Consider the following 13,018-nt stretch of genomic DNA (forward strand, 5'->3'; position numbering starts at 1 on the left):
GCTAATTATTAGTTATGTGACGATCAAAGAAAAGGCCTACAGAGTGAACTTATTTTTGATATCAAAAGTAATGAATCTTAGATGTCTAACTAGCTTAAACTCATAAAAATGCATTTTTTAAACTATGCTGTGATTACTGCAGTCTTTAGAATGGTACAGGGAATGTAGAAGGACCTAAATGAGATAAGTTATAATTGCCTGAAATAGTCTGTAAATATTTTTTTTAAACAGAGTAGCAATAAAAATATTGGCTATCATAAAATAAATATCATCACTCCCAAATGACTGGGAGGAAGGTCCTGCACAACCAAAACATGCCCACTTGCAAAGCTGCTTGCTTTATTGTGCAAAATGTTTGATTACACACTTAATAATGCAATACTAATGTTAATGCACATTCAATTAACTTTTTCTGTTACTGAGAATTTATATACCAAAATTTATGAAGTAAACTGAGTGCAAGAAGTAGTAGTACCTAAATCACAACAGTCAATAATCTTTAGGAAAAAAACATTAGCAAACGTAGTGAGAGGAGCAATAATCAAATAAAACATATCTGATGGTAAGCAACATAAAAGCAAGGGTCATTAGAAAAGTAAACAGTATAACTATAATTTTCTTTACACTGCAGTGGATAAAATCTTAGAACCTTCTAATGCTAAAATATAGCATTTTCACTGCAAGAGTAGCATAAGTCCATAGTTCGTTATGCTGACACTTCATCAGTCTCACCCCAAATCATTACATGTACAAAAGTAATGAGGAGTGGTATGGGAAACATTATTCAGAACATCCCTGTCTGCCCTTTACATATTATATTGGGGAATTATATCCAATAGTGGTGTATATCAGATAGTGTTACGGTGAAGGATAGAGTTTAACAGTCAGTGTTATGAGATTCTAATCTCAAATTAGTGCACAAACTAAACTGAGATTAAGAGAAGTACCTTTAGGTGTTCCTGAATCTGAACTTCATGCTGCCTTGTCAGATGTTCATGTTGTTTCTGGAATTCAGCAAATAATAGCTGTTTCTGAATCTGTTGCTGCTGCTTGAGCATCAGCAGTTCATGCTGCAACTGCTGCTCGCGAAGAAGAGGGTCCACATTTGGGATTGGGATTCTGGGGTCTGTCCGCAGGTCAACTGGAGTAGCAGTCTGCATTGTCACAGGCAGGGAGGATTTAACTTCAACTGCTGTGTGAAAGACAGAACACACTTGAGCAAACAAAGTAACATGTTAAAATTACTAAACACAGTAGAGTAGATTTTCTGATGTGGTATGCACAACAAATGGGTGTAAAGCGGCTATAACTGATCACAAATATAGGTGATGATTGATTATGCCAGATTAATATTCTTTCGGTTGGGTTTTCCAGTTGTGCCAGAAGCACCTGTCAGTATCCAGGTTGTGACACTTAAATGAGGCTGATGTTGTCATTTAGGCGCCCATGCAATTTTGGAGATTTTGTGCCAAAATGGCGGAGTTACGAATCCGTCCATATAAACAGGGCATAAGGAAATAGCAATCTTTGTCTCTTTCTTTCTGTCTCTCAGCTTGATGTGCTTTTGAAGTAAAAAAATTAACGGCTTTTCTTGAAAATTTTAGTTGAAAACCCAACTTGTTGATTTTTCAGTAACTATTTTCAAAAGCACACAAACGAAAATACTGTTAAAAAGAAAAACACAATTTAAGTTCTTCACCAAGAAAAATAGAATGTTTCTAATTTGAACATAAACAAAAGCTATAACGTGTGTAATCAATACAATGTCATATCTGAAATGGATCTACTTTTTTTTCCACTCGCAGACGCACTCACAGGTAGCCTCATAGACAATCACTTTTAAAAACACTCAATATAAGAACATAAGAAATAGGAGCAGGAGTAGGCCAATCAGCCCCTCGAGCCTGCTCCGCCATTCAATAAGATCATGGCTGATCTGATCCTAACCTCAAATCTAAATTCATGTCCAATTTCCTGCCCGCCCCCCGTAACCCCTAATTCCCTTTACTTCTAGGAAACTGTCTATTTCTGTTTTAAATTTATTTAATGATGTAGCTTCCACAGCTTCCTGGGGCAGCAAATTCCACAGACCCACTACCCTCTGAGTGAAGAAGTTTCTCCTCATCTCAGTTTTAAGATTATGCCCCCTAGTTCTAGTTTCACCCATCCTTGGGAACATCCTTACCGCATCCACCCGATCAAGCCCCTTCACAATCTTATATGTTTCAATAAGATCGCCTCTCATTCTTCTGAACTCCAATGAGTAGAGTCCCAATCTACTCAACCTCTCCTCATATGTCCACCCCCTCATCCCCGGGATTAACCGAGTGAACCTTCTTTGTATTGCCTCGAGAGCAAGTATGTCTTTTCTTAAGTATGGACACCAAAACTGTATGCAGTATTCCAGGTGCGGTCTCACCAATACCTTATATAACTGAAGCAATACCTCCCTGTTTTTATATTCTATCCCCCTAGCAATAAAAGCCAGCATTGTGTTGGCCTTCTTGATCACCTGCTGCACCTGCATACTAACCTTTTGATTTTCTTGCACTAGGACCCCCAGATCCCTTTGTGCTGCAGTACTTTCCAGTTGCTCGCCATTAAGATAATAACTTGCTCTCTGATTTTTCCTGCCAAAGTGCATAACCTCACATTTTCCAATATTGTATTGCATCTGCCAAATCTCCGCCCACTCACCCAGCCTGTCTATATCCCCTTGTAGGTTTTTTATGTCCTCCTCACTCTCTACTTTCCCTCCCATCTTTGTATCATCTGCAAACTTTGATATGTTACACTCGATCCCCTCCTCCAAATCGTTAATATAGATTGTAAAGAGTTGGGGACCCAGCACCGACCCCTGCGGAACACTACTGGCTACTGGTTGCCAGTCCGAGAATGAACCATTTATCCCAACTCTCTGCTTCCTGTTAGATAACCAATCCTCCACCCATGCCAGAATATCACCCCCAATCCAGTGATTCTTTATCTTGAGCAATAATCTTTTATGTGGCACCTTGTCGAATGCCTTCTGGAAGTCTAAATACACTACGTCCACTGGTTCCCCTTTATCCACCCTGTACGTTATGTCCTCAAAGAACTCAAGCAAATTTGTCAGACATGACTTCCCCTTCATAAAGCCATGCTGACTTTATCCTATTAAATTATGTTTATCCAAATGTTCCGCTACTGTCTCCTTAATAATAGACTCCAAAATCTTACCCACCACAGATGTTAGGCTAACTGGTCTATAATTTCCAGCCTTCTGCCTACTACCCTTTTTAAATAAGGGTGTTACATTAGCAGTTTTCCAATCTGCCGGGACCTTTGCCGAGTCCAGAGAATTTTGGAAAATTATTACCAAAGCATCCACAATCCCTACTGCCACTTCCCTCAAGACCCTAGGATGTAAGCCATCAGGTCCAGGGGATTTATCCGCCTTGAGTCCCATTAATTTATTGAGTACCAATTCCTCAGTGATTTTAATCGTATTTAGCTCCTCCCCCCCTAGAGCCCCCTGTTTGTCCAGTGTTGGGATATTCTTAGTGCCCTCTACCGTAAAGATTGAAACAAAATATTTGTTCAGCATTTTTTCCATCTCCATGTTTCCCACCATTAATTTCCCAGTCTCATCCTCTAAGGGACCTACGTTTGCCTTAGCCCCCTTTTTCTTTTTATATAACTACAGAAACTCTTGCTATCTGCTTTTATATTTTTTGCTAATTTATTTTCATAATCTATCTTCCCTTTCTTAATCAATCCTTTAGTTACTTTTTGCTGTCTTTTGAAGACTTCCCAATCTTCTATCCTCCCACTAAGTTTGGCTACCTTATATGTCCTTGTTTTTAGTTGGATACTATCCTTAATTTCTTGACTTAGCCAAGGATGGCTGTCATTTCTTTTACACCCTTTTTTCCTCAGTGGAATATATATTTTTTGAAAGTTGTAAAATAACTCCTTAAATGAACATCACTGCTCATGTACCGTCTTACCCTTTAATCTATTTTCCCAGTCCACTTTAATCAATTCCGCTCTCATAGTCTCCTTTATTCAAGCTCAGTATGCTTGTTTGAGAACCAACCTTCTCACCCTCTAATTGGATATGGAATGTAACCATGTTATGGTCACTCATTCCAAGGGGATCCTTAACTAGGGCATTATTAATTAATCCTGGCTCATTACACAGGACCAGGTCCAAGGTAGCCTGCCCCCTTGTCGGATCAGTAAACCTTACCTGAATAAAGCTTTTAAAGCTGGATCTCTATTTTTTCAAATAATTTTTTAAAAAAGTATCGTTAGAGACTAAGAGAAGCACTTCATTGGTTGGGCTAACTAAATGCTACTAATGTACCATGGGAGAATGTAAACATTGCACATGTTCAGATTGCAGCATCTGCTGAAAGAGTTACAGTTCTGGGCAACAATATTAAGCCGAGCCCAGGCTTTTAGGAGAGTAAAAGCTTTAATGAAGCTATTAAAAGACATAGAATGCAATATATTGGGAAAATGCAATAAGAAATGTTTATTTTTTTGATGTTTTTACTTTGTTTTAAACCTTATCTTGGACATTAGAAATTTTATTCACAGATAAAGTAAATGTTGGACAAAAAGGATTCCAAAAAGTGTTTTGAGGGATTCACTTGGTTTACTTCTTTTAAAAAAAATTATTGTTCTCTGGACTGATCATTCAGGATTAACTGATTTCATAAGTCCCTAGTAGTTTCTCACTGGCAGTTTTCTAGCCACTTTCCATGCTTCTGTCTACAGTTGTTTTACTTTGAGCCAATCAACAGAATAAGACAGTGAAAGTATGACAACATGAGTGTAATGACCAGGAAGTGCATGCCAAGCACAAAGCCTCTAATCAATCTCCTGTGAGCTCGCGCATATTTTGTTGGAGGAAATATTACGTCTTTTAGTTGTGTTTGTTGTAACGGGCGACCTGATAGAGGACTATAAAATTATGAAGCGTTTCAATAGGGTAGACATAGAGATGTTTCCACTTGTGGGGGAGTCCAAATCTCGAGGCCATAAATATAAGATAGTCACTAATAAATCCAATAAGGAATTCAGAAGAAACCTCTTTACTCAGAATAGTGAGAATGTGGAACTCACTGCCATATGGAGTGGTTAAGGCAAATAGAATAGATGCCTTTAAGGGGAAGATAGATAAGTACATGAGGGAGAAAGGAATAGAAGGATATACTGATGGGGTGAGTTGAAATAAGGTTAGAGGAGGCTCATGTGGAGCATAAACACCGGAATAGACCTGTTGAGCCGAATGGCCAGTTTCTGTACTGTAAGTTCTATGTAATTCAATGTAATATTTGTCCCTTAGCCAACATCACTAAAACCGATTATCTAGTTATTCATGTAAAGACTTGCACAATACCAGGTTATAGTCCAACAGTTTTATTTTAAATCACAAGCTTTTGGAGCTTACCTCCTTCGTCAGGTGACCTGGTGTTGTGCAAGTCCTTACATTTGTCCACCCCAGTCCATCACCGGCATCTCCACATCCTGGTTATTTATCTCATTGCTGTTTGTGGGATCTTGCAATGTGTAAAATGGCTGCCATGCTTGCCTACATTACAAGAGCAATTACACATCTAAAATACTTTATCAGCAGTGACATGCTTTGGGATGTCCCAAGGTAGAGAAAGGCGCTATTATAAATGCAAGTTCGTTCTTTCTTTCTTTAGTAGGTGTTAACATTATTGGTACATCATTACCCATTGATTTCATTAGACTGGAGATGATGCAGCATTTTCAACTCAAGGATATAGAGAGAAATGGTAAGTCACCAAAACTGAACAAAAAAGTTACAGGAAGTATTGGTACATTGTGGATCATTTCAAGAATTGATCCAGTTTTCATTACATTGCACTTGTTTTCTGCACATAATGAGACATCAAAATTGTTAGTTGTACCTTCAGATCCACCCCTTTTCCAATATGACAGAACAGGAAACATCCCAGACAGGATTCAACTGCACTTAAAATCTTTAAAAAAATCCTCATCAATTTTCTCCATTCCATTCATTTTCTGAAGTCATCAACTCCGTGCTGGGGTCCAGTTCCATGGTACCTGGTTACCCTCTGGAAACTGACCCAAGTAGTCACTATTCAAATGTAAGTCTCGACAGTGAGTGCAGCAAACTATTTGACTATGGGGCAAGAGAGGGAAGAGCATTACAGGCAACCCCAATCCTGTGCTCACCCAACATTTATATACTCGCACTCCCAACGGGGATTGCTGACAGCAATCAGGAACAAGAAAACTAGCCGATTTTCTCTTCCCCAACTTCAGGACACTGAGACCAATTGTAGAGCCCTTACTGCCACCCCAGCCGAGATGAACCAATTCAAGGATCAAATCCAGATTCTATCCTGGTCTATATGGCTCAGCTGCTCACTGGATAAAGTCATTGGGCCTTTAGGATAAATGGCTTAAAATCTTTTAATGTCCCACTGTTGTGAATCTGGTATTATCAGACAGTGAACTGCATGTTTTTTTTCCTTCAATGGAAGGTACTGAAGTGAAAATGCTAATGTACTAGTGAGTAGATGGGAAAGTGTACCACTATAGTGGTAATCTTTCAGCCTCCAGTGGGGAACCTCACCTGCCGGCGACGCATGTCAAAAATTCAAGCACGTGTACTGCATGATTATCCCCAAAAAAGGGTTGGCAAAACTTGAGCAACGTGCCTGAATCTCAAGTTATGCTGTCAGCAGGCAAGCTTTTACATCAAAAGTGCAAAGTCAGAAAATTACCCATATTGTATAACCTTTAGTGGTGTTGGTAAGCTTTTTCCATTTGTTTTCAAACATGCTACATGACACATTAGAACACTTTATCACAACATTGGGGCATGACAGATAGGCATTTTGCCCTCGAGAACAAAAAAAGTCTGCTATCAATCTTTTGATTATGCAAGTGCCTCTAGGACTTTTTAATGTTTAAATTGTGATTTTCAATGAATATATGGAAAACTACTGAATATTTGGATAAAAAAGAACCTACCCTTCCCCATGGGGAAGTTACATAATGATTGTTCAGTACTGTACAGCTGCGCACACACAGAGCATACATCTAACATATTATATTTCTACCTCGTCACCACACTTTTACACTTGGGAGGATAGGATTATTTCATTGGATATTACCAATAGTGCTCAGTAATCAACCAAGAGGAAATGAATTCTTGCGGTATGGACTACGCCTTGTACAATTTGTAAGAGGGACCGCTCAGCTATCATGTAATTGTCCTGTTAGCTTCCTGGTCAAGAAGTGGCAAAAGTTTCTCAGGGCAGGCAGGCCAATCTGAATGTCAGTGAAGATGGAGATTCAAACATGTCCTAGAAAACACAATGATCTAACATGCTGGAGTTACCAGACCACCCGTAAGCAGAACTGTATGCTCAACAAAAGATTCTGGCAAGATTTTGGGTTTGAAATGTTTTAGTTATCCAGTAGAGAGGAAGACAACAACAATTCTCTCCTAAGCCTTAAAAAGTCAGAAATAATTCTCCTTTATTCAAGTGACCTCTGCAATTTGGATCTTTAATTCAGTGTGAAAATTTAATAACATTTCAAGAGAAGTTATGAAACTCCTTGCACGTGTAGTGGTAGAATCATACATTGTGCAGAACTGTAGAAGGGCTCAAGCTGTGATCACATGGGTGCCAGTAGTTTATTTTAAAATCAATATTCCCTCTTGCAGGAAGGAATACAGGACAATGCACAGATAGTGTCCTGCACTGCAGAAATAGAAAATGTGGATTTTAAAAAAAATTCTACTTGGACGAAACAGGACACCAGCACTACTGCAGTGGACTATTTAACAATCCTTAATGAAACAGATAGGCTGAAGCACTGTCTTAAAGCATTTTAACATTGGTGCAGCAAAGAAATGTATTGTGCCTTACTGATGAAGGTTTTTCCTGCAGCAATCTACAAGTCCCTGTTGTGACAACTAAGATTGTGGGTTTAATGAATGCAAGCTAAACACACAGCTGCTAGTAGCAGCTACTTGGCAATATAGCAATGTTTTTAGTGATTAACATTTACATCATCTTTACAGTAATTAATTTTTTAAAATATAGACAAATAAATACAAATAATAATGAAAAGCCAAGTTATACATTGGTAGAAGAGTGTTACGTGGCAACCACACTTCCAGGGGGTTTAGATAAACTGAAAAAACAAAGTCTATGACGTTCATCGAGATCATCAGAACCCCAATATGTGTTAACCTCTGAATGTATTATTCCATATAACATACGTAGAAGTAGTTACTGGTTTACAAAAACTGGTAACATATATGAGTAAAAATGGACCAAAATTGTACCCCATGACTCATTCTACTGTGATATGGAAATTTTTCAGATAGCTGAACCAAGTCAGGGTCTTGGCCCTAGCTACTTCCTAGTTGGGGTGACAAGTCACTTAAATATTTTATTTTTGGCAGTAATTGGGTTTCTCTTTCATACCTCAGTATAATGTAGCTGGTATATGACATATGCAGAAACTACAATATTCATCTGTGACTCAAACATAGGAACTTAAATGTTTGGCATATACTGTGAAAAATAACCAGTGACTGAAGTGGGCTTGTTGTGCAAGATCTATTAAATTTCATGTCACATAACCTCCACAATTCTTGGCTGAGTAGGCAGATAGATGATTTGCTTTAAAATCAAAAGCAAAATACTGCAGATGCTGGGAATTTGAAATAAAATCAGAAAATGCTGGAAATACTCAGCAAGTCAGGCAGCATCTGTGGAGAAAGAAAAAAGATCCAAGGAATGATCTGCTTCGTTGCCTTATCCCATGCTGCTCAAGCCAGTCACTAGGAGGTGCAAAAGTTCAGATTTTCTTAATTTTCCCAACTTCTACAGGTGGTCAGAGAGAGCCAAATTCATAGGAATCACAACCCACATTCTATCCTCCACTCAAAAAGTGCTGGTGAACACCAATGTGCAAAGCTGCAGTGTCTGCCGAAGGATCTAATTATGAAAAAGAATACGACCATTTATATAATGTTCTTCCTCCAGAAAAATTGGAGAACATCTATCAGGCTGCCTTGCATGCCCATTTCATACTGAATGTACCACTGCCCAGAAAACAGTTAGGCATGCAACAGCACACTTTACAGAAAACAAAAATTAGAATAAGCAAGGTTTGCTGCTATAATCCAAAAGGATCTACAGCTTTAATTTCCTGAACAGAATCTCCAAAAATTAGATTTTACTGTACTAAAAAGGAAATCTCAGATAGAACTAACTGTGTAGCTCTTTTTTTATTCATTCATGGGATGTGAGCATCACTGGCAAGGCCAACATTTATTGCTCATTCCTAATTGCCCTGGAGAAGGTGGTGGTGAGCCTTCTTGAACCGCTGCAGTCCATGTGGTGAAAGTACTCCCACAGCGCTGTTGTTAGGCAGGGAGTTCCAGGATTTTGACCCAGCGACGATGCTATATATTTCCAAGTTAGGATGGTATGAGACTTGGGGGGGAACGTGCATGTGGTGGTGTTCCCATGTGCCTGCTGCCCTTGTCCTTCTAGGTGGTGGAGATCGCGGGTTTGGGAGGTGTTGTTGAAGAAGCCTTGGCGAGTTGCTGTAGTGCATCTTGTAGATGGTACACACTGCAGCCACGGTGCGCCGGTGGTGAAGGGAGTGAATGTTTAGGGTGGTGGATGGGGTGCCAATCAAGCAGGCTGCTTTGTCTTGGATGGTGTCATGCTTCGAGTGTTGTTGGAGCTGCACTCATCCTGGCAAGTGGAGAGTATTCCATCACACTCCTGACTTGTGCCTTGTAAATGGTGGAAAGGCTTTGGGGAGTTAGGAGGTGAGTCACTCACCGCAGAATACCCAGCCTCTGACCTGCTCTTGTAGCTGTAGTATTTATGTGGCTGGTCCAGTTAAGTTTCTGGTCAATGGTAACCCCTAGGATGTTGATGGCGGGGGATTTGGCGATGGTAATGCCGTTGAATGTCAAGGGGAGGTGGTTAGACTCTCTCTTGTTGGAAATAGTCATTGCCTGGCCCTTGTGTGGCACGAATGTTACTTGCCACTTATCAGCCCAAGCCTGGATGTTGTTCAGGTCTTGCTATATGCGGGCACGGACTGCTTCATCATCTGAGGGGTTGCGAATGGAGCTGAACACTGTGCAATCATCAGCAAACAACCCCACTTCAGGCCTTATGATGGTGGGAAGGTCATTCATGAAGCAGTTGAAGATGGTTGGGCCTAGAACACTGCCCTGAGGAACTCCTGCAGCATTGTCCTGGGGCCGAGATGATTGGCCTCCAAAACCGCTACAATCTTCCTTTGTGCTAGGTATGACTCCAGCTACGGGAGTGTTTGCCCCCTGATTCCCATTGACTTAAATTTTACTAGGGCTCCTTGATGCTACACTCGGTCAAATGCTGCCTTGATGTCAAGGCCAATCACTCTCATCTCACCTCTGCAATTCAGCTCTTTTGTCCATGTTTGGACCAAGGCTGTAATAAGGTCTGGAGCTGAGTGGTCCTGGCAGGATCCAAACTGATCATTGGTGAGCAGGTTATTGGTGAGTAACTGCCACTTGATACCACTGTCAACGACACCTTCCATCACTTTGCTGATAATTGAGAGTAGACTGATGGGGTAGAAATTGGCTGGATTGGATTTATCCTGCTTTTTGTGGACAGGGCATACCTGGGCAATTTTCCACTTTGTCGGGTAGATGCCAGTGTTGTAGCTGTACTGGAATAGCTTGGCGAGAGGCACGGCTAGTTCTGGAGCACAAGTCTTCAGCACTACAGCCGGGATGTTGTCAGGGCCCATAGCCTTTGCTGTATCCAGGGCACTCAGCCGTTTCTTGATATCACGTGGAATCGAATTGGCTGAAGACTGGCTTCTTTGATGGTGGGGATATCGGGAGGAGGCCGAGATGGATCATCCACTCGGCACTTCTGGCTGAAGATGTTGCAATCGCTTCAGCCTTGTCTTTTGCACTCATGTGCTGGGCTCTGGGTTCCAGAGACCTGGCCAGGCATGATGGCCGAATGGCTTCCTTCTGTGCTGTAAAATTACAGGATTCCAAACATACAGTTATTAATAAAATATCCTTGTGAAAAAAGGAAACATTGGTATTCTGACATATTTAGTGATGCAGCAGGTTATATATGCAGTTGCTGTTGGAAAGTTACATTGACAAAAAATGGCCAAGAAATGAAAGGAAATGATGTAGAACTCTGACCTAACCCCATACAGTGGGAACCACATTTTCAATAAAGTGGATAAAAATTCTACCACTGCAAAATATATTTGAAATTCTCCAATCTAAATCTAGAAATCTTTGAAATGAAAAGGGATATAGATAGTTAGTGCATAATTATTTTTTCAGGCAAAAGAAAACGTTAGAGAATAAGACTACTGTTGCTGTGTAGGCAGCCCTCGTCTTCTGGGCATTTCAGAATCACTCACTGGAAACTGGGACGTCATCTCCCTAATGATAGTTACAAGTACTGATGAGAAATGCTTCACTTCTTTTATTTATCTTGAGGGCATTTCTACAAACCCAATAATTCTCCAAATCAGATTTTTGAAAGTGCATTTTAATTGCAGAAACACTGTACAATCCTTTTATAAGATAAAAAAATAAGTAGTTAGGAACATAGGAACCAGAGTAGGCCATTCAGCTCCTTGAGCATTTTCGGCCTTTAGAATCATAGAATCATAGAAGTTTACAACATGGAAACAGGCCCTTCGGCCCAACATGTCCATGTCGCCCAGTTTATACCACTAAGCTGGTCCCAATTGCCTGCACTTGGCCCATATCCCTCTATACCCATCTTACCCATGTAACTGTCCAAATGCTTTTTAAAAGACAAAATTGTACCCGCCTCTACTACTGCCTCTGGCAGCTCGTTCCAGACACTCACCACCCTTTGAGTGAAAAAGTTGCCCCTCTGGACCCTTTTGTATCTCTCCCCTCTCACCTTAAATCTATGCCCCCTCGTTATGGACTCCCCTATCTTTGGGAAAAGATTTTGACTATCTACCTTATCTATGCCCCTCATTATTTTATAGACTTCTATAAGATCACCCCTAAACCTCCTACTCTCCAGGGAAAAAAGTCTCAGTCTATCCAACCTCTCCCTATAAGTCAAACCATCAAGTCCCGGTAGCATCCTAGTAAATCTTTTCTGCACTCTTTCTAGTTTAATAATATCCTTTCTATAATAGGGTGACCAGAACTGTACACAGTATTCCAAGTGTGGCCTTACTAATGTCTTGTACAACTTCAACAAGACATCCCAACTCCTGTATTCAATGTTCTGACCAATGAAACCAAGCATGCTGAATGCCTTCTTCACCACCCTATCCACCTGTGACTCCACTTTCAAGGAGCTATGAACCTGTACTCCTAGATCTCTTTGTTCTATAACTCTCCCCAACGCCCTACCATTAACGGAGTAGGTCCTGGCCCGATTCGATCTACCAAAATGCATCACCTCACATTTATCTAAATTAAACTCCATCTGCCATTCATCGGCCCACTGGCCCAATTTATCAAGATCCCGTTGCAATCCTAGATAACCTTCTTCACTGTCCACAATGCCACCAATCTTGGTGTCATCTGCAAACTTACTAACCATGCCTCCTAAATTCTCATCCAAATCATTAATATAAATAACAAATAACAGCGGACCCAGCACCAATCCCTGAGGCACACCGCTGGTCACAGGCCTCCAGTTTGAAAAACAACCCTCTGCAACCACCCTCTGTCTTCTGTGGTCAATCCAATTTTGTATCCAATTGGCTACCTCACCTTGGATCCCGTGAGATTTAACCTTATGTAACAACCTACCATGCGGTACCTTGTCAAAGGCTTTGCTAAAGTCCATGTAGACCACGTCTACTGCACAGCCCTCATCTATCTTCTTGGTTACCCCTTCAAAAAACTCAATCAAATTCATGAGACATGATTTTCCACTCACAAAACCATTCTGACTGTTCCTAATCAGTC

The 13,018-nt window shown here is 40.5% G+C and overlaps 1 protein-coding gene across 10 annotated transcripts in view; it reads right to left on the reverse strand.

Moving 5' to 3' along the window:
- The window catches only part of hdac5 (histone deacetylase 5), a 275,728-nt gene that overhangs the window by 109,929 nt on the left and 152,781 nt on the right, over positions 1 to 13,018 (reverse strand). For all 10 annotated transcript variants that reach the window (XM_067968975.1, XM_067968972.1, XM_067968974.1 and 7 more), the window contains one exon: positions 948 to 1,192. In XM_067968975.1, the coding sequence (XP_067825076.1) occupies positions 948 to 1,192 (245 nt within the window). The remainder of the gene's footprint in view (positions 1 to 947; positions 1,193 to 13,018) is intronic.

This window comes from Heptranchias perlo, chromosome 30 (assembly GCF_035084215.1).
Source record: "Heptranchias perlo isolate sHepPer1 chromosome 30, sHepPer1.hap1, whole genome shotgun sequence".
In the NCBI taxonomy this organism is placed as follows: Eukaryota; Metazoa; Chordata; class Chondrichthyes; order Hexanchiformes; family Hexanchidae; genus Heptranchias; species Heptranchias perlo.